The sequence below is a fragment of the Diplotaxodon limnothrissa genome, linkage group LG17 (genome assembly GCF_057381915.1).
Source record: "Diplotaxodon limnothrissa isolate DT_005_m linkage group LG17, D_limnothrissa_male_GT1.1, whole genome shotgun sequence".
NCBI classification, from domain to species: Eukaryota; Metazoa; Chordata; class Actinopteri; order Cichliformes; family Cichlidae; genus Diplotaxodon; species Diplotaxodon limnothrissa.
In genome coordinates, this window is record NC_140612.1 from 8356302 (window position 1) to 8378369 (window position 22068).

Genomic DNA, 22068 nt, shown 5'->3' on the forward strand with positions numbered 1-22068 from the left:
CTATGTTGTCAGTACAAACAATGGCAGTCAGGAAGAGGAAGTTTTAAAGCTCTATATAGCACTGTTATCACTTTGACCTTCAGATCAATCTATGGACCTTGAAGGAGGAGGTCAGAGGTCAAATGTGACACAGAATTGAAATATTTATACTATACTTTCTATATGTTATTAGAATTCATTCTAAACTTTTCGAGCTATCGTGTTTACAGACACATGAGCTGCCAAAATCAACCTCCTTGGTGAAGATAAAAATGCTAAGTAATTTGAATGGACTTTCTTTAACGCAATTTAAAAAAATTAAACAACACAAGATATGCCAAGCATTCAAAATACCTTTATAGTACATTAACTGAGCCTACAGCACATATGGGATACCACTGCTTTCGTCTACAAAGCTATTATGTTATCTTCTACTGTCAATAAGAAACACTTCATTTTGGATTTCACTGTTCAACACCTGTCAATAACTGGGAGCAAATATAGGACCACTCTCACCCAGAAAGCTGGGTTAATTAAGGCTGATTCTCCCAACCCAATATATGGGAAAGTAATACACAGGGCATGAAAACTGCTGCAGCTCATATTACTAATCATCCCAAGTTATTATAGAAATATTTTCAGTTATTACATGCAATAACTGCTTCTGCAATGTGTTGTCCAGTCCACTCAAGTCATCTGTGAGGAAAATTCTCTGACCTGCCAGGCTGAGACTGTAGAACACATAATTCTATCCTAATACAACTACACCCAATGTTCTGCCAAATGCCAGCTACTATCCTCTAAGGACTGGAGTGAGAGGCAGCCTCAAGTTTTTTCTTTACTGTTCTTGCCTTGTTTTTTAAATTAGTCATTGGGTAAGAGGTGGAAAGAAAGTAGCTGCACAGCCATTATTTTGAATACAAACATGTAATCAAAAAGACACGTGCTCCCAAGCTCACCGCATATACATGTACACTCACACGTACACACACCACCACCAGGCATGAAAACCCTCCAGTCAGCTGTATGCCAGTAACGATCCTTCTCTGGCACTGTGAGTGCGTAGCATGAATATGTCGCTAACCAGCTGCACTCACACTGTTCACACATCTGCTTTTTATATTATGTACTTGGTACATTCTGAAACAAATTCTCTCTCAGCCCTTTGCCATTTATTTATTATATACCTTTACCCCAACCCTTGTGTCTATTTGGTAGCCTGTAAATGGTGCAGTGTTGCGGTTAGTTGAAAAATCTAGTGAGACAGTTGGCTGGTGATTCCTCTACTGATGCTAGGCTAACAGGACGATGAAAATATATCATATCTGTATCCTTCAGATAAAAATTTGTGCAAACAAAAAAAACCCTAAAACATCTGACAACTGTTGAACTGAACACACAGAGTATGAAGCTGGAGTCTGCCACAAGAACCTGACAAAGCTGATGTGCTCTGCTCACTTAAATCAGCACCTGCAGAACACCAGACACAGACATGACAGAGCAGTCGACTTTACAGATGGAAAAGAGGGTGGTGAAAGGGAAAGTAACAACATAAAACCAGCTGGAGGGAATGACAAAGGTTTCTTTTAGTGGCAATCCTGATTGGCACCTAATGTTGTCCCTGGGCATTTCAAGACTCGTAAAACTTTAATGTGCAGTTCAATAACAATTTCCCCCCCTCTTCCACTTCTTTATTCTTCCACTGTGGGATTAGAGAGCCAGGGCCAAACCTCAAAGAAATTGCAAAATGAGTGGCACAAGGTTGTCCAGGGAGTTAGAATAGCTGCCAAAAATGACAAGACAACCAGCGCATTTGAACAAATTTGACCAAAATAAAAAAAAACAAAAAACTAAATACACGCTATTTCTAAAGAAAACAATAAAACCTTCGTGTCTAAATAACTGCAAGTCTGCAATATTAAATAAGCTGAGACTTTTCTGAAAGTCTCCCTGCATGCCATTTGGTTTTGGTTTTCCACTGTGCAAAGCACATCGTACCTGGCAAAAGAGGTACTGCTTCAGTCGAGATTCTAAACCATGTAAGCCAGAACTAAAAGGCAACATGTAAACACTGCAGGCTGCTGACAGGCCAGAAAGAAGCGACATATGTGCAACATAGGATGTGCAACATGGGACATGAAATTACTCAAACCTTCCAGTTTTTTCCTTTTAGCAGTCTTTTTTTCCTCAGTTCCTTCAGCCTTTACAAGGATTTAAAACCATCCTACCATGCCCCTAAACAGGAATGGGTACTATGTAAATTACTGAGTCGAGTTGAGCCGTGTCATGCAATAGAAGCTGGGCAAGAATGGAAAAAATTAACTGCAAGGTGTCCACCAGCATGGACTATGATGCCACTGATTCTCTGCAACAAGCTGGCATATGTGTCTGGCAAGCTCTAACATCATGGTAATCATCTCAGCTCATGTCCCATTTAGTATATTATAAACTCCTTTATTAACGATTTAAAGACTCTCGTGGGGAATGAATCTTTCATACACATGGTTAGAGATTCAGGATTCATCACCATGCACAAGACTGCCATGAGATAAGCGTGTGAAAAGCCAAGTCTAGATAAAACACTTCACGAGAGTGCCATCCTGTGGTAAAGTAAAACAGCACTAATCAGAAGCTCATTTTGCAGCAGATTAAGCAGGGCTTTACCAGAAAACACTAAAGTGCTGTCTTAGACAGTATGTTCAACAGTGCCTGAATGTCTTTGTAAGGCTTTTCATGGTATTCCCCTGAAAGAACTCTAAACACTTATGTTACCTATTAATATCACATTTGTTTGTGTGTCAGCAAGTTTTATTTTCTCTGGACCCTGTATAGGATGTGTGTGGGAAAATCTTCATCCTGTACATCCTTTATTATGGTCAAGATAATGACAGGGCCTTACTTTACAAAATGAAGAAAGTTACTAACTTACCTTAGATATATTCCAAAATACACTGACATTTAACTCCATCCAACAGAATTCAAAATATAACATTAACAATAATGATATTTTCTGCATTTGAGCAGGTGTATGCTTACTTTGTAAGGAAGAAGGTGGAGTTTTCTCTGCTCTTAGAGAAGGTGATGGGGAGGAATCTCAGGGTGATGTTCATCTTCCTGGCATTAGAGGCCAGTTTCTTAGACTGAAGAACAGAAAAATAAAGATGATATAGTTTCATTGTAAAGTTAAATTAATCGTGTCAATCAGCAATAACTATATCATTAATTTATTGCCATTTTAAGCACAAGTAGCAAAAATTATATGTGGTCTTTTTCAATACATTTACAATTTAGAATACAAAATGTAAAGACAAAATAGTCTTTGCAGCCCCATCAGTAGAACAACCCTGTACAGCAGTGACTCCCAAGCAGGGGTACAAGTTCTCCCGTGGTACTTCTGCAGCCAGGATACATGAAGGATGGGAGATGGGAATATATGCCAAATCTATACCAACAGCTGAAACTGTCAACTAATAAGTGTGGGTAATGGTTGGCTAAATACAATAAATATACAATAGGTAAACATTTATGTTAAACTGGTACCGAAACATAATGTATAAACCATACAAAAGATTCACTACATGCCATGAAATGAATAGCTGTCAAAAAAGTATGAATGAATGGATGAACGACTGAAATGATAAGCTGTAGTTAAAATGGTTAAATTTCATTTCATTTTTATTTATTTCACACTTGGTACTACAAATCAAACAAAACAACCACATCTTCTGTCAACAAAACACAACAACCATGTGTGAAAAGGAGCAGGAAGAAGAAAATATTCTTATTAAACCCTGCCCCCTATCTACCATCGAACTTATATCACCGGTGGGCACCAAAAATCAGGAACAAACTAATATTGACATTTCTCTCCGGTCGAATCCCAAACCAACATCACATTCATTCGCATTCTTCATACTGAGTTATCGTTTTAAACATATAACACTTTTTAAAACATTGTAAATTTATACAATTCTTTAAATTATAATGAAGTGAATTCCACAGTCTTATACCCCTAACCGTTGTGCTCATTAATCTTTGTGTAGTCCTGGCTAACTGATGTTTAAAATAAAATTTCCTTCTATTCTCTTCTCCCCTTGAACACATCAAAAATACTCTTTGTAACTTAAAAGGCAAAATATTATTTTTAGCCTTAAACATAATTAATAATGTCCGTAATTTCACTAAATCTCCTAATTTTAATAATTTTGATTCTATAAATAATTTATTTGTATGTTCTCTATATTTAACATTATGAATTATTCGTATAACTTTCTTCTGTAATAGGTTTAAAGGTTTTATGGTATTCTCATATGTATTCCCCCAAACTTCAACACAATAGTTGATATATGAAAAAAACAAAGAAAAATATAAAATACGCATTGTTTTATAATTTAATAAATCTCTTATACTACCCAAAATATAAATACTTTTGACCATTTTCTTTCTAATATGTTCAATATGAGATTTCCATGTCAAATTCTCATCCACTATTACACCCAAAAAACGAAATTCAGTAACTCTTTCAATCAATTCTTCCTCTATAAACATAATGACTTTATCCTCCTTTACACGATTGCCAAATATCATATATTTCGTTTTTGTCAGATTCAAAGATAATTTATTTACATCAAACCATTTTTTTATTCTTAACATCTCAGAAGTCATAATTTCAACCAAGTCTTTCAAATTCTCTCCAGAGCAATAAAAATTTGTGTCATCTGCAAATAAAATCGAATTTAACCTTTTAGATACGTCACAAATATCATTAATATATAAATTAAAGAGTTTAGGTCCCAAAATAGAACCTTGAGGAACACCACATACAATCTTCAGTCTTTCAGAAGTATTGCCAAAATAATAAACATATTGCAACCTATTCTCTAAATAAATAACCAAAACCACACAGCTGAAAGAAGTCAAGATAAACAAACGAGTTCCAAAGCACACACCTGACCCTAACCTGTGAGTGACATCTGTATGAACAAGATTGGGAGCCAGTATTTTCTAGTATCCTGATAATTCCCATTAGTTCTACAGTACTGTGGAAAAGTGTTAAACCATTCCTCATTTCTTTATATTTTGGTTCCAAGAAGCTAGCCCTTTTTTTTTTCCCATTTAGTCATTTTGTTACTAGTGGTCTGCCACCTAATGATAAAACCTAATGATTTGTTCCCATTTTGCAGTGTAATTAAAAAAAATGCCAAAGAAAACACAGCAAAGCAGGAATAAAAATAATATTTTTGCACCAACAAGGTGATTCCCAAATAACACTTAGATGAAAACTTGGCACATCGTACACTGAGGAAAGTGGAAAACAAACGAAGTAGTGGCAGGACTAAAAAAAGCTATGATAAACTGTCCTGGAGAAATATGAAAAAAATCCAACAAGGGCCTGACAGAGGACCTGAAAGACACACCTGGTCCTTCAGTTGGTCCATCTACTCAGGTCTCATGGGGAGGATGAATCCAAATTTGACATTTTTGGTTCAAATTGTAATTATGTATAGAAGAGGGCAAAGGGAGGAGGGGTACAACAGTGAGAGTTACAGCCATCTGTAAACGGCAGATGCCCTGGCATGGTTTGAGTATCTTGTCTAAACTGATGGAATTATAAACATAGAAAAATATTTTTAACAACTATGCAATGCCATCTGGAGAGCATCCAATTGTCAATGGCTTCATTTTTTTTCTGCATGACAATGATCCCCAACACATTTGGCAATGCAGTAAAATCATACCTGGATAGAAAATCACAATCTGTCATGGACTGGCCTTCCCCAAGCCAAGACCTCAACAAATATTGAAGTGGCTCATCTTGAAAAGAGAACAGAGAACATCCAAAATGGCCTGTATTTGTATAGCGCTTTACTAGTCCCTAAGGACCCCAAAGCACGTTACACATCCAGTCATTCACCCATTCACACCCACATTCACACACTGGTGATGGCAAGCTACATTGTAGCCACAGCCACCCTGGGGCGCACTGACAGAGCTTTGTCCTTCAAAAAGCCTGGAGAACTAATCATGAAGAAACTATGAGAAAGCCTGTCTAAGAGAATTCAGACTATGTTGAATATTAAAGATTGTCATACGTCTGTGAAGGTTCTCAGTCATACAGGTCATCATAGTTTAAGGAGCTTGGAAAGAAAAGCATCTGGACTTTTTAAAGTTTTCTTGAAGACGTTTCATCCAAGAAGCTTCTTTAGTTCTAAGAGCAATTGGTGGACAGTTCCAGATTTTAAACCCTATGGGAGTGTCCCCAAGAGGGTCATGGACCTCCTATTGATCCTCTACCTAATCACATGACCCAAGGTGTGAAATGAGGTGTGGGTCACAATCAGCCAAGCTATCGGGTGAACCCACCTAGCCCCACCCTGCCACGTGATTTACGTACTGAGGTCATATAGCCCAGGATGTGAGTGGGCATTAAGGCCTCTGGGAAGGGATCTCAAAACTGGATTATAGATGGCAGACAGTTGGAGTCGTAAGCCACCGCCTCTGTTCAAAGATGGTCGTTCACAGTGGATTACGAACCTTCACAGACATGCTCGTTAAAGACTGTCATACCAAATACTGCTTATTAGAATCTCATCTCATATAGAGATCGAAAATGTGACGTCAAAACCGCAAAGGATTGTAGGTACGAGTGGCAAGTGGTACTAGCGCACGCAGGCTTTCACAAGAAAACAGTCACACAGCGATAAAAAGAAACACAAAGAATGGCAAGAAGCTGTTGTATTATTAACTGCAAAAGCTCGTCACATGATAGCCACGGGAAGCCGACGCGTAACGGTTTTTATCTGATTCTGTCGTGGAAGAGAAATTGTTCCAACCATGTTTCCGAAGTAACAAAGAACTGACGGATGGCCTGGATTGCAGTCATTCGAAGACCAAATATAACGTTCCAGCACACTCCAGCTCACATGTTAGTCCGCTCCAAGCATTTCCACAAATGTAAGTCTTCTGTTGTAGTCATTACATAATTTATCATAACATAATTGTTGATGTAGGTTACAAATAAGTCTTATATTGATTTGAATTCGTTGCGCTATGCTGCTTTGTTCACTGTGGCTTTGCGGGCTAATGTTTGTTGTGTTTTGTAGGAAAACCAGCCTACAAAATGCTGGAATGCGATTCAGACTGGGCACCCTCTATCAACCTGGGTCATACCGAGTTTAAAGCTGCTACCACAGCCAGATTTGATCGGTTAAGAGAGAGAGCGAGATCAAAACAGCCACGAAAAGTCCTGCATATATGTGCCCAAGTGTTGTATTGAAGCAATCAAGTGATGAATAACTGTTTTCCAGTATGTTGTTTTGATATGGGTTTTTTTTTTTTTTTGCACAGTTGACTTGTTTTTCACCAAAGCAGCTAATAAAGCACAATGGAATACAATTTTGCCTTTTTCTTGTAAGATTCTATAATAGAATAAAACAATAATGCCAGTTATAAATAAAGACAATAAATTGAATGAATTACGAAACACTTATTTTTATTTCTATTGGATCTGAAAATGTTGTGTAATACTACAACCTGAAAAGACAAATAAATTGCGTTGGCCTGTACAGGAGGTAAAGAAAAAAAAATTTAACAACAGCTGTAAAATGGAATAGTCCAAATCACCAAAGTAAACTGGACCTGAGCTTGTTGCAGGGATCTGAAGATACTAAACATTTTGTGAGTGTATGCACTCACACTTGGGACCATATAGTTATAAATATGTGCGTGATGAAAGCTGTGCAGCACGGTAACATCTTTAGTCCACTCTGTATGCTCGTATGGGTCTAACCCTAGGGCTGCTCGATTATGGCAAAAATGATAATCACGATTATTTTCACTGAAATTGAGATCTCGATTATTTGACGATATTTATTTAACAATAACAATGTATTGAATAATGGCTTTAAAGATTGTCATAAAATAGTGTGCAAATACTGATAACAGTGCAAATGTTTGCAATATAAAAAATAAATGAAAAATGTAAACATCTATGTTTAGTGAACTTTGCAGTGTTGCTCTGTGGTGCAGCTACGACACTGTAGCAGAGTTTACACACTATGTCTACTTGATCCACGTCTGACTCCGCGAACCCATAATGTTTCCACACCACTTAAGTTTTTTTTTTTTTTTTTTTTTTTTTTTAAAACCTCTTTTCAACCAGCGGCAGTCACTCTCCTCTCCAAATAACTTCTGCTTAGCTTTCCGAGCTTCCGCTTCCCTCGGGTCCCCTTAATCAGTGGTCCCCAACCCCCTGGGCCTCGGACCGGTACCGGTCCGCGAGTCGTTTGGTACCGGGCCGTGAGAGTTGAGGCTCAGGTGTGAAATGTATAGTTTTCAGGGTTTTTATCGGTTTTCAGCGTTATTTTGTTATCGTTTTTATCGTTTACTCGGTTTTCCTTGGTCTTTTCACGTGTGTTAGTAATAATGTTTTCGGTACCGGTACTAGTTTTATTTTGTCGTATTTATCTGCGGCACCTTAAAGGCCGGTCAATGAAAATATTGTCGGGCATAAACTGGTCCGTGGCGCAAAAAAGGTTGGGGACCGCTGCTCTTAATTGTTGTGACACGTGTTCGAAATGCAGAGAGGTGCGCTCGATTTGCCACACGGAGCAGCGCGAGAGTAAAGTACGAGGGAGGGGCTAATAATCGGCTCAGTCATTTTTAATGATCGTTGAAAGCCCAGATCGTAATCGTGATTAAAATTCGATTAATTGAGCAGCCCTATCTAACCCTTTCACTCCTTTGATTTTTACCTCGTACTTTTTTTGTCTTTCGTCAAGTCTGTCTTTGTACGGACCTGCCGTGTTCTCCTTCGTTTTGTACACAACCGTTTTTGGGGCAAATAAAATGTAAACATGGTGCTGGAAATGCTAGCGCTTGATGCAGTGTTTTGAATTTGCTGCCACTCGTACCTAAAATGCAACGCGTGAAAGTCACGTGGTCTGTCAATCTCTGTTTTCATAGAGAAATATAAAGCAATGAGGGGTCCCTCGAGGCATTATGAAGATCCCAAAGCAAGTAGAACCAAACAGCTAGTAGACTTTAAGAAATATCTCTGCAACATACATCTAACAAAACAGCTGTCAATGAAACAGGAAATGGTGTTGAAGACAGCCTCTATTCCTAGTAAATAACAGATACGTTGGATCCTAGGCTGACCTTCCAGTTCTGTGAAAAAGTCGTTGGGGCAAGGGGGTATTGTCACGGTACAAATACATCCAATTACCAAACATCTGTTTTACGCCAATAACTACAGCTGTGTGAGTTTCATTAGCAATCAAACCAAAGATGGCCTGAACTCCTACTGCCCTCATCTAAATTTGAAAAGACAAGCATTTCCTTTCTGGCTCCTTTATCACTTCAGATTGGCAGTAAGAGACAGTAAAAAAGATTTATTAAAAAGGTGCGGATATACAGGGCCAGTAACAGATTACCGCACTTGCAATGTTCTGGAGAAAAACCCAAATCCCAGAGCTCATCATGCGCCAAGCCTTTATCTTTCCCTGAGAATAAGCCTCATTATTTTGATTGATCTATAACAGCTGAAGCAGTGACTGCTTCCCATAAAAGAACACAAATTACTTCAAGCTATCAAATGCCACTTGAATTGGGCTGCAGTAAAAGAACAGGTAATAGCTGGTATGAAGTATTACACAAAAGAATGTCAGTGGTTTGAAGAAAAAAAAAATGTTTAAATTGCGGAACTGCAGCCACAAATTACACAAGCAAAGCAATAAAAGCACAAAGAGAAAAACACTTATGGGATATTGGATATGTCTGATGTGGATCTGACACTATTATTACTTTAAGATGTATATATCATATCGGTACATTCATCGACCATTTTCTTAGGTACACCTGTTGAACTGCGCATTGACCCAAATATATAATCAGTAAATCAAATCACAAGTACAAGGCAACGAAATGCAGTTTGCATCCATCCAGAAGTGCTCTAGCAATAATATAGATATATCACAGAATATGGGTCTATTATAGGTAGAGCTGGGCGATATGAGATTTTTTCATATCACGATATGTTCTTTTCATTTCAGGCGATAACGATATCTATCACGATATAAGCCAAATAACTATATTTGTAAGATTTAAATGTGCCGTTGCTCACAAGTAAAATGTGAAATAATCAGCAGCTTGTTTTGATTTAAATATTTATTTCCCATAATAAGTTCAACAGGGTAGATGTACTTAAGGAACATGAGACTTTTTCAGATAAATAAAGGCAAATATTGCAAACTACACAAAAGGCAGCCGCTAAAGCGTTTAAGTTTCAAAATAGAACAAACGAAACAGACTACTAAATTGTCAATTCCACTTAGAAACAAAATATTAATTCTAAAAATAAATCTTAGTTTGTTTTACAGAAGAACAGACAAAACTGACTAACTTTTGTCAATATCAAATAAACTGAGAACTAAAAGGAAATTCTCAATCTCTCCTTGTTGTATAGCTTAGCTTTTCAAACAGTTTTAACAGTTACTTTAGTCTGACAAAAGCCGAATGACGAATTAGCGCTTCCAGTCAGAGACTGAGGCTACATCCACACGTACACGGGTATTTTTGAAAACGGAGATTTTTTCCGTTTTCGTTTTAAAAAATAATCCCGTCCACACATAAAGGCAGAAATGAAGGAAAACGCTGCTATGAACATGCCAAAGCAGCAGGTGGCGCTAGATTCCTAACCGTGCAGAAATGTTGGCCAATCAGAAGTCTAGAAGCCTCGGTGGGAAAAAGTAAACAAAGCTGGGGCATAGAAGCAGAACCGAGTCGTAAGTGTGGAGGGACAGTAACTGTGTGTATATGTAAGCATTTAAACACTGCAGAGAGTAGAATTAACAGTAACAGTATTGTAGAAATTCATTTCACCGAAACAATAACGTGGCGCACAGTGTGACGCATGCACCAGTTTATTGTATTTCCAGACTTGCTTTCGGCACAATTTACAGTGCACGCTACTCTGTTTTTTGTCAGACTTGAAATAGCCGAAATACCTTCACACTACGGAATTTCTATGGCTCTTCCGTTCGACAATCTCTCCGGCATTGGAACCATTATCTGTTTTCTCTTCGGTCACGCTCGGTTGATTTTTCTAGTCGGCACACTCATTTCCTCCATTACGCGCTGGCTCCATTACGCGCTGGCTGCTTCCCAAACAAACACACGTGCGGCTTGGCACTTGTGCTGTATGTAACAAGTCACGCGACGTGACGCTGCGGCTGTGATTGGTTCGGCTCTGCGCTACTTAGTTTGGATTGGCTGACCTTTTTTTTTTTTACATTTTTTTTTATTTTTTTTATTTTAAGAGGACAAGAGCGGCGAGGTACATCGCGATAGCTTAATTTCTCTATCGAGTAAAAGTTATATCGTGATACATATCGTTATCGTTCTATCGCCCAGCTCTAATTATAGGTATGTTACAATGTACAATGGAGGTTATAAATATGGTTAAAAATATGAAAACTATACAGAAATGAAATATGAAAACTATACAGATTGTAGATATACAATTGCGAGTATTAATAAACAGTTGTAAAAACTATAATTATTGTATTGTACAGTATGATTGTCTATCCAGCATTTCATCTCAATGATCTCAGTTGAGATCATTGAGATGGATATGGATAAATTATGCAGTAGTTAGTTATATAAAGTGCAAGTGGTTGTAAGTTCAATGGTTCAGTGTTATTATTGTATGTATGAGGGTACAGTTGGCCATTTGTTTGTTTTGTCCAATGTGTGTGTGTTCTGTTATGGGCGATCGTGGCTCAAGAGTTGGCAGTTCGTTTTGTAATCGGAAGGTTGCCGGTTCGAGCCCCGGCTCCGACAGTCTCGGTCGTTGTGTCCTTGGGCAAGACACTTCACCTGTTGCCTACTGGTGGTGGTCAGAGGGCCCGGTGGCATCGGTGTCCGGCAGCCTCGCCTCTGCCAGTGCGCCCCAGGGTTCAGTCCCTGCGTTTAATGTGGGTGCGATGTCAGGAGGCATGGTGATGGTGAGGAATATCAAATGAGGATCTTTACATGTGTGTATTGCTGCTGACCATGTGAATTCCTTTTTGAGCCAAGTGTTCCCTGATGGCTTCTGATGGCTGCTTCCAGTAGCATAATGAGCCATGTCACAAAGCTCAAATTATCTCACGCCAATGTCATGATGATGAGTTCACTGTACTCAAATGACCTCCACAGGCACCAGGTCTCAAATCAATAGAACACCTTTGGGATGTGGTGGAACAGGAGATTCTCATCACAGATGTGCAGCAGCTGCCTAATGCTACAAATTATGAATCAGAGTTGGAGGAATGCTTCCATCACCTTGGTTCAATCTGGTACTAGCAAAGTGTATTTAATAGAGTGTCAACTAAGTGTATGTGCTCCACACTTTTAAAGGGTTTTGGCTTTTCTACAAGGTTTCACCAGGGGTCATAAACAGTTCTCCAACAAACTGTGCTTATCTGTTATTCTCCTCATCAGGTAGCTCCACATGTTTGATTTGGCAGATTTTTGACAACTGTCACACTTCCTTATGAAGGGATTTGGGTCTTCTCCCAGATTTAAAAAAGGGATTTTTTTTTTGCTTGTTAGGTAAATATGTAAACCACTACACTATTGAACCAGTCTATTAGGACAAGATGAATAAAGGTATATGGTTCTAGTAAGCACCATTATTTTAAATAGCACACGTCCTCACCAAAGCAACCCACCCTATTTTAATTTATTATACTAACATTTAAAACTCATATTTAAATCTTTTTTATGTTTGTAACATCATAAAACAAATAAAGGTATACATCTCCCCGAAATATTTTATTACTGGGCTTACTCTGAGGGGCAGAACGAGTTGAATTCAGTGGAAATCTAAGCTAGAATGGGCCACAATTATTAGTGTTTGTTACTAAAAACAATACAAGAATTTATCTGTACTCCATTCTGAATTCATGCTCACATATGCCCAAAAATTTAAAACAAAACAACATTCAACACACTAAATCTATCAACACAGGGCTTACTTTGACAGTGACACGAGGAGCCTGGACGAGGTTGTCTCTGGTGGCACCATCAGCAAATCGGCCAGTATCCTCCAGAAACCTGTAATCTACAGTTGAGACAAAGGGCCAATGGTAATTATGAAAATGAGAACATAGCACATTTCTATGATAACACACATTAATAGAATGACTTATACCAGCAAAGAGGCTGCTCACCACTGAGAAGTGCCATTTCATCAAATTGTGACAGTGTCACAAATGCTGTTTTATTTCTAACGCCACTGCATCCTGAAACTTCCTTGTGCTTCTTCACACACGGCAAGCTACAAAAGATAAACGGACAGTCATGGTAGGCAGTCATTTCCTTATTCAATTCAATTCAATAAAACTTTATTGATCCCAAAGGTTGACCCCGAAGGAAATTGAGTTTAGGTTGGAATGATTAAGCCAGTTCACAAAAAAGGGCACTGTGTGAAATGTAAATAAAAACAGAATGTAGAATTGTGCTAGTCAATGTAAACCATAAATCCTTGCCTGAAAGGGAGCCAAAGAAAAATGTTAAAAACAAACAAACTGTACTGTTTTTTTGTTTTTTAAAATAACCCAAAGGAACATTGGGTAATACTGCCTGACGCGGGATGTTTGACATTTTTAAATAATACAAGATTAAAGATGATTTTGGTAGTCAACTAACCTGTCAATTTCTCTTTGATCATTCAACGATTATTTCAGTATCTCACCTGCTCAACTCTGTGAATCACCCTGTTGTCTCATCCAACAGCAAATTAAAATAGTGACCCAGGGAACACATGAATTCAACTCAAAAGGACCGTCAGAATAAAAGTAAAATAAATACAAATATTAAGTCCAAAATAAGAAGTTTCCAAAGTTTACAGATAAATCAGTTCATGGATTCACAATTGCAGTGGACATGCTCTGGAGTGAGGCTTGCTCTTATCTTTGAGATGATGTTCCCAGCTGCAGCTGATAACCAGGCTAAACATGCTCTCTGTCATGACTTCAAGTGTTGTTTTTGAAAGATCTTAACCCTTTAAAGCTTGTACCATGAAATAATTGCCAGGAAAATCCTAATTTTTCAAAAGAAAAAAAAAAAAGGAGTATTTATTTAACCTTCTGACGTTAAAAAAATACAATTAAAAAAAAAATCTTAATTTGTATAAATTAGTTTCGATTTGTATCATATTTGCTACACGTTTGGCATTTGTTTAAAAATATATTGTGCAGTTTATTTGGGGTTTTTTGGGAATTGAACTGATGATGCAGAAGTCTTAAAAGCTCATGTATAAAAGGAGATCTACGAGGCGTTGGGGGGTTAAATATAAAAACTTACACTCCTTCACACCAAACACAAAAACCTTCACCTGAGCATGACTAGGCCAGTTTTCGCACTCTTGCTGAAAGACGGATATCTGGCCCAAGTCATACCAGAGACTGTATTCCTAGAAACTATGTAAAAGGAATGCTGAATGATGCCCAAAACAACAGGCAACAATACGAGAGTGGAAAGCACATTTGTTAGCCCCCGTCAGATAAATCTTAAAGAAATGTTTAGCAATATAATTTTTGTACTATTCAGTATTAGAAGGTGAAGTTGTAAATGCTTTAGCATCGACAGAATTCCAAGAATGGGCAACGGACCATTGAGATTTTGTGAGGCATGCTGTTCTGAGGTATGCTGATGCTGGACATGAATCAAAGGAAAGTTCAGAAAGTAAAAACAAAAACACGGCCATCTGTCAGTCATCGATAATATTTATCTGCACGTAAGGGTAGAAGATGTGGAAGATTGTAATTCTTAGGTTACCGGGTATTTTTTCCTCTGTTTTTTAAATAGCGATGGAAAACAAATGGAAGACAGAATTATGCTATCCCAGTGGAGCTTTAACACTACAAACACAAAATTGTCTGTGATGACATTGTAAATGTTATGTCTCTTTTTTTTCCTGCATGAAATCTTGGACCTAATAAATTAATAAAAAAAGATTGTGCGATGTGATTAAATGAACAGTTAACTTCAAAAATGTTGGAACCATTTTCCATCAGTGCAATGGCCAATCTAGAAGGTAGTCATTTCAGCTTTTTGCCAATGACAAAAAGCTGAAACTACCACAGCACTATTAATTGCTTGGCTGAAAAAATGGGAACCTCTGGTGTTATTGGCTATGGGTCAGACTCTGGCAACTAGTTTACAAAGGACTGCCATACACAACCCGCTAACTCTGTCATGAGTTTCTTTGGACAACTTGTCAAAATGTCTGCTTCTCAACTGCACTACCTTAAGGGAAAAGAGGTAATGACAAAGGTTTCAGAATTGGGGGTCCATTCACAGGTGCAATTTGAAATGAAATGATCACAGCCCAAATACAGTTTAGAGTGTCCACCACATACCTCATTAACCATTGAGGAATAAGTGCCATTTCTATATACAGTCAACAGAGTATGAGAGCTGGAGTTAAAATGTGATTGGACCTCACTTATGAATGCTGTCCAGTACACTCATGCATACAGAAGTACTGTTTATTCTATGACAGTATTTAAAACTTAATTGACATAGATGACTTAAGATGCCAAAATCTGTCCTTTTCCATGGATTATTATTATTCCACAGCACCACACTGTGCTCTCTGATAGGTGAAAGCAAACAATGCAACACCAGTGGGACACTTTACAAGGTGAAAATGTGTTGCAGTTTTAAATTACTTCACAATAAGGTCACTTTCTATTCCACTTAAAATATTTGTATATTAACAAATTTTTAAAAGAGTATCAATAAATCAATAACAGCCACATCCTGGAAGAAGGTCATGAAAGAATAAGAGAATAAACTTCTACATTTTGAATTTATAAAGGTCTAAAGAGGTGAAGTCACCCAGTGGTTTACAAAAGCACAATTAGTCCTAACCACATTATGGATAAGCAGCTTCGTTTTTGTGTGTATTTGCTGCTAAGGCTTTAGCACTTAATCAGAGGATATTCATCTCACCTGCAGGAATGAGTAAGGCAGGCTGGACACCTGTACTTGGCCTCCTCTGATCCGCAAACACCACAACTGCAGGACATACAACACGTCAAACTGTGAGTGTGTTTAACAAGTAACGGTGCTCAACACGCACACATAACCTGTAGTTGAGCCAGAAAATGTTTTGTGTGACAAACTTTAGGAGATATACTTAATATATACTAAAAGGTTAAAGTAAGTGTTAATAAACGAAGAAGAAACAGAGTGAAGAGTTTGGCTGTGGTGGTCTCACTTGAAGCTAACTAATAGCCTGCTAACTTCATAACTGCCTAGCATAAACATATTACGATAAGTAGCATCTGGTATGGGACAGCAGATGTATCTGCTACTCGGTTAACAAATATTAGGATTATGCCGACTCTGAGAAGTGAAGCTGAGCAAACAATCTTTACAGCAAACGCAAAATATTGTCCTAGTTTTGTGGCTGAGCTGCAGTCGGTTTAAATCGCTTACCTGGAAAGAGACATCTTTCTTTTCTTCCCTCTCTCCTCTTCTTCGGTGCTGCTATTTTCGACTTTGTTCTCCGCGGATGACATTATGTGTGCTGTTGGAAGAATTACTGCGGGAGAATTGTAGTTGCACGCGGACGAAACGACACGCCGGGATCAAAACAAATGCTCTTCCGCCCCGGTGCCAGCACGTGGATACAAGTTCCGGTTGGAAAATGTGCTCATTGGCGCCTCTCGGTGTCTGCGCGTCAGAAATGCATCCCATGATCAGCTCGCCAGCACTGTTTTTGTTGTTGTTGTTTGTTTGTTGTTATTTTTGGTCTCTGTGCCTGCCAGTGTATCCAAGCTTAAAATAGATTGAAAATAGACACGGATAATAGAATATGCAAGAAGTAAGAGCAATAATGGGTCGCTGGGCAGGATAGTAGCTACATCAGACCCTCTCACAAGCTCCAGCACTTATTTGAGTTTCTTTTCTCACGAGATTTCTATGTGTGTTTATATAGGCTGTGTTTATTAAAGGAGTGAGTGATATGAATTAAAGAAGATTTCTTTAAGCTGTGTGTGTGTGAACAAGAGGGTACATGCCCATGCACCATATTCAACATCCCTCAAAAAACTGATCAGCAGTTTAGAAAGAAAAGTGAATTCATCCATCCATCGATCTTCTTAATCACTTCTCTAATTGAGGATCGCAGAGAAGCTGGAGTCTATACTACCTGCACTCCCTGAACTGGTCGTCCTATTGTATGACCAAAACATAAAAACAACCATTCATGCTCACATTTGCTCCTTGATTTAGAATAACCACTTAATCTAACATGCATGTCTTTGGACTGTGGGAGGAAACCACAAGAGGCACAAGAGGAAAATGCAAACTCCACACAGAAGGGCCTCAGTAGGCCACTGCATTCGGACGCTATTACTGTGATTAACCGCTGCATCATTGTGAATTAATTGAATTAGTTTTATAAAATGACAGTGTCACTTTTTAAAGTTAAAGACTTTGAAAACTCATCAGATCTTAACTGGAAAAAAAATCGCGCTGGATATTTATACTGATGTGGACTGGGTAAACGAACGAAAGGATGCTATATCAACTGATACCCCAAAAGGTGAAAAAATGACACAGCAGACTAGTCCATTTTGGGGCGTGCTGAAAACATCAGAGCATGCTCCTAATGGCATGACAGATGGTACCCTGGAGGAGCTTCACTCAGATCTGTACATGACTGCGCTGCTGAACAGCGTGAGAAGCAAACTGACAGAACTTCCAGAGCCGTTCTATTGGATTCAGGTCAGGCAAGCGTGGGGGGGCAGGCAATGATGTTGATTCATTCGTCTTCCAGGAACTGCCTGCTTCCTCTCACCACATTGTTGTGCACCAGCAGGAAGCCAGGACTCACTGCACCAGTATAGGATCTGACAATGGCTCCAAGGATTTCATCCTAATATCTAATGGCAGATGTGTCGAGATGCCAGACGATGTTACAGGCAGCCTAACACTCTTTACAGTTTCTCCAGACCCTTTTACGTCTGGCAGATGTGTCCAGGGTAAACCTACTCTCAACTGTAAGAAACATGAGGTGCCAATTCTGGTTTTCTATGGCAAATGCAATTAGGGCTCTACAGTGTTGGGCAGGGAGCACAGAGCCCACGGCAAGATGTCAGGCCACACGCCACCCTCATGAAATCTGTTTCTGATAATTTGGTCAGACATTCACAGCAGTGGCCTGCTGGAGGTCATTTTGTAGCTCTGGCAGTGCTCATCCTATTCCTTCTTGCACAAAGGAGCAGATACAGGTCCTGCTATTGGGTTAAGGGCCTTCTACAACTATTTCATCTTTCTTAGAGAAACAGTCTGTCTCGTGGAATCTCCTCCTTATCTCTTAAGACTGCTGGGAGACACAAAACCTTCTGGCATTGGACATATCGATGTGCCATCCTGGAGTTGAACTACCTGTGCGAGCTCTGTAGGGTCCAGGTATCACCTCATGTAACCAGCAGTGACACAGACCTTGCCAAATGCAAAACTTGTGAAAAAACAAAAGAGACGACGAGGAAAAGAAAACACCTGTGGCCTCCACTTATAAAAACCATTCCTCTTGTGCAGCTCGTCTTATTGTTGCCCCGCTAGTGTGCCTGTTGTTAATTTCATTAACACCAAAGCAGCTGAAACCCCCTCTGCTACTTACCTGACCAGATTAATATCCCAGATTTGATGCTGATTAAAAAGTGTTCCTTTAATATTTTTTAGCAGTGTATTTTTATGGTTGTAACATTAGGGGGGAAATTTTTTACTTAAGTAACACTGGGTGCAGATCTCAACCTGTTATTGTGCACATCTGAAACTGATAATGAGGTATTACTCCACCACTCTTTATAACAAGTATGTCCTTCATTCAAAAAAAAGGTAACAAAACCACATGTGGATAAAATGTCCCATTTATTTGTTTTTAAAATTATTTTTTATTTACACATTTGCATCCAACTTTGTCCTCCACAAACTTTATATAATTACACTTAATTAATGGTAACATAACTTAAGAGTATGATGACTGTTTTCTGTGTTTTTTGATTTTGTCCTCCCGTAGCTGCATTTGACTTCTGAATTTATAAAGCAGTATGATGAACACACAGTCACAGGTGTGCATGCACACACACACACACACACACACACTTCAAACATAAATACTCCTCTAGACCGAGCTGTGGTTGACCAAGTAAGCAAGTTCTCTGAGAGTATAACTTTACTGTACCACAGTAATGTGACCAAAAAAATAATAATAAATCTAAAAACAAACCAAAAAAAAAAACCAGGTTATAAATAAACATTGAAGTATGCTGTCAATATATACACAGGAAACGTTGCAGCACCAATGATGGGTTTCCCCTGAGGAAACTACCACATAGTAGGAAAAGCTATGAAAATATGTTGTGTATCAAAAAATGGTTCATAAATTAGAAGTGACCAAATCAACATAAGCATTCAAACAACATAAATTCTGATGTAACCGGTACATACAAAACAAAAGGTAAAAATGACTAATTTGACTATTTTTGAAAGCAGGTAGAGGTAGAGTACCATCTGTCAAGATGTACAGGTCCGACTGGATGGGACCGAAGACAAAAACATAATGAAAAACAATATCAAATATAGCCTCTGATTGGACAATGAAATATTTAAAGCACACACATTTTCCATATGCTATTGCACCTTTAGTTAGACAGTGCCCTCTGCAGAGGCCTGGCATGATCCTTTGGATTCGACCCCTTCCAAGGATGGTGTGTTTGGGAGTTGAAGGGGTGGAACATGAGTGAATGGCAGGTTTGAGTTTTGGGTTTTGGACAGGCTGCTGCAATGTGAGGCCCTACCCCCGTCATCAGGAAGTAAAATGGGTCCATATGCAGTGGCCCAATGCACCTTTTGAGTGAAAACTAAACAAATACTTTACACATTGATTAGATAAATATCAGTATACACTGTCCTCTTTGGCATGGGTGTTCCACAGAGACTGATTTCTCCCAGGTAGAGCTGCCTGCCGTTCGATGTTGGGTTTTTGTTAGTCTCACAGTAAGTCCTGCTGAAGCTCTCCAGCAAATGCAACAAGCTCTCAGGGATACAGTCTGCCTTGCTGTGCCAGCATCTCTTTGGTAGGAAATTTTAAAAATCTGCGGATTTAAGTGGTTTATAAAAGTGGCTTCGATGATGTTGGTATCAGAGGAAGCAGACTGGACCGATTTCTACGTTTCGCTGACTGTTGATTTGTGAAGTGGGAAATTCCTCTATGTCTACAATTGGTAGCTGACCACTGTCCTGAGTATGGAAGAGGAATCGTGACTGGTGCCAGCTGCCATCTTGGATCTGGAACAGGACAAATGGGGGAGGGGAGCAGATTCTATTTATTTGTGGTAATGACTTTTAGTAAATACAAAAATATATATATCTTTAGGAAGTTCTTTAAAATTCTGCTGTCACCTATTTAATTACAACCAACAATTTATCACCAGCATAAAGAATATATCAGAGCATATCATCAGGATATCAGTTTACATTTTCAAATCAGTCCCAGCAAGTCATAATTTCACGAGACAGTCCTATTGATATGCAGAATTATGTGCGGGTTTCTGTAAGAATAACCACAGAAAATGCTCACGACTAAATCAAACTGCCCTAACGACGAAAACAAAGGCACTTTTTTTTTTTAAACACCACATTACCTTGCACTCATCTTGTAGCACATGTGGTTCAAGTAGTGCGTCTTTCTCAAACATCTGTTTGTTCCAGCCACGAAACCGAAGCCTGGTGTTCTCTTTGTGTCCACTGGAGCTGAAGCTGTCTGCGGTGCTGGAGGGTTGAGAACTCAGGCAGTGAAACGTGATGCTTTGGCTAGCCTCACTGCTCAGTAAATGGAGAAACTTCATCTGGACATTTCCTATGTCAAATACCATCTGTTGGAGAGAGAAAGTGCACAGACGGTGTAGATTGTGAACACTATAGCATCATGTCAAAAGGAAAACAAACCAGTTTAGACTTGGAAAAAGAACTGCTGATGCTCACAAAGCAAGAGATGGATATGCAAAGAGCTGGAGTGAGAAGTATCATCAAGAAACTTGGAGACAGCCACACAGTACAGAACAACCCTGTCAATGGAAGGAAGTGAACATTTTCAAAGAATCTGGAAAGAAAACCAGTGAGAGATGTGTCTAAAGACCCCAGAGCAACTGCCAAGACAGCAGTGAGTTACTTAGCCAAGTCAAGAAGTAGTATTTAAGACAGTAACTAGAACCCTGCACAGGAATGGACTAAGAGGTTGGAGACCAAGAAATACTGCACTTCTTCAGAAGAGACACCTTCAAGCTAGAATGAAGTATGCGAAAGACAACCTGGAGAAAGATTAAGCAGCCTAGAAAGGTGTTCTTTGCTCAGCTGACACAAAACTAGAACTCCTTGGCTAAAGAGAGTACAAGGAAGTACAACCCTCTGTCATAGTTTTATAATTTTGTGAATAATTTTGTTTCAGTGTGCAAAGTAAAATAATATAAGCATAATGCAGTATAGCAAAATAAAACTAACTCTAAATGAATCAAAATGAAACTTTTCTTGTACTGTCAGTGTTAAATACTATGGTCTGAATTAGGGGTTGGCAACTCCAGGCCTTGAGTGCTGGTGTCCTGCAGGTTTTAGATGTGTCCTTGATCCAACACAGCTGATTCAAATGTCTAAATTACCTCCTCAACATGTCCTGAAGTTCTCCAGAAGCCTGGTAATGAACGAATCATTTGATCGAGGTGTGTTGACCCAGGATGATATCTAAAACCTGCAGGATACCAGCACTCAAGGCCTGGAGTCGCCCACCCCTGGTCTAAAGTAAGAGTAAAAGTGTCCTTTTTTCCCCCACTCGTTCAGTGTTACCTTATCAGTTGACACTGGATGTAAACAAGTCTGTCCCCCTGCTGTAAAGTTGCAGAACACCTGGAAGGCATCAGACGTACAGCCCAGGTTTGGATCAACCCAGAACCAACCTGAAAAGAGAAGAATATTAATATTAAGACCTGCTACCTGTGCAAAATAGTGTCTTCCATGTATGGGTGAAGACAC

The 22068-nt window shown here is 38.9% G+C and overlaps 2 protein-coding genes across 2 annotated transcripts in view; both read right to left on the reverse strand.

The window, feature by feature from the left end:
- The window catches only part of znhit6 (zinc finger HIT-type containing 6), a 45715-nt gene extending 29101 nt beyond the window's left edge, over nucleotides 1–16614 (reverse strand). The window contains exons 1-5 of the mRNA XM_085376411.1: nucleotides 16471–16614; nucleotides 15982–16047; nucleotides 13194–13300; nucleotides 12999–13084; nucleotides 3016–3119 (exon numbers count right to left, since the gene is read on the reverse strand). Of these exons, the coding sequence (XP_085232537.1) occupies nucleotides 3016–3119; nucleotides 12999–13084; nucleotides 13194–13300; nucleotides 15982–16047; nucleotides 16471–16553 (446 nt within the window). The 5' untranslated portion in view covers nucleotides 16554–16614. The remainder of the gene's footprint in view (nucleotides 1–3015; nucleotides 3120–12998; nucleotides 13085–13193; nucleotides 13301–15981; nucleotides 16048–16470) is intronic.
- Nucleotides 16615–18948: 2334 nt separating this feature from the next.
- The window catches only part of col24a1 (collagen type XXIV alpha 1), a 90716-nt gene continuing 87596 nt past the window's right edge, over nucleotides 18949–22068 (reverse strand). The window contains exons 58-60 of the mRNA XM_085375375.1: nucleotides 21883–21992; nucleotides 20688–20918; nucleotides 18949–20331 (exon numbers count right to left, since the gene is read on the reverse strand). Coding sequence (XP_085231501.1) covers nucleotides 20185–20331; nucleotides 20688–20918; nucleotides 21883–21992 — 488 coding nt within the window. The 3' untranslated portion in view covers nucleotides 18949–20184. The remainder of the gene's footprint in view (nucleotides 20332–20687; nucleotides 20919–21882; nucleotides 21993–22068) is intronic.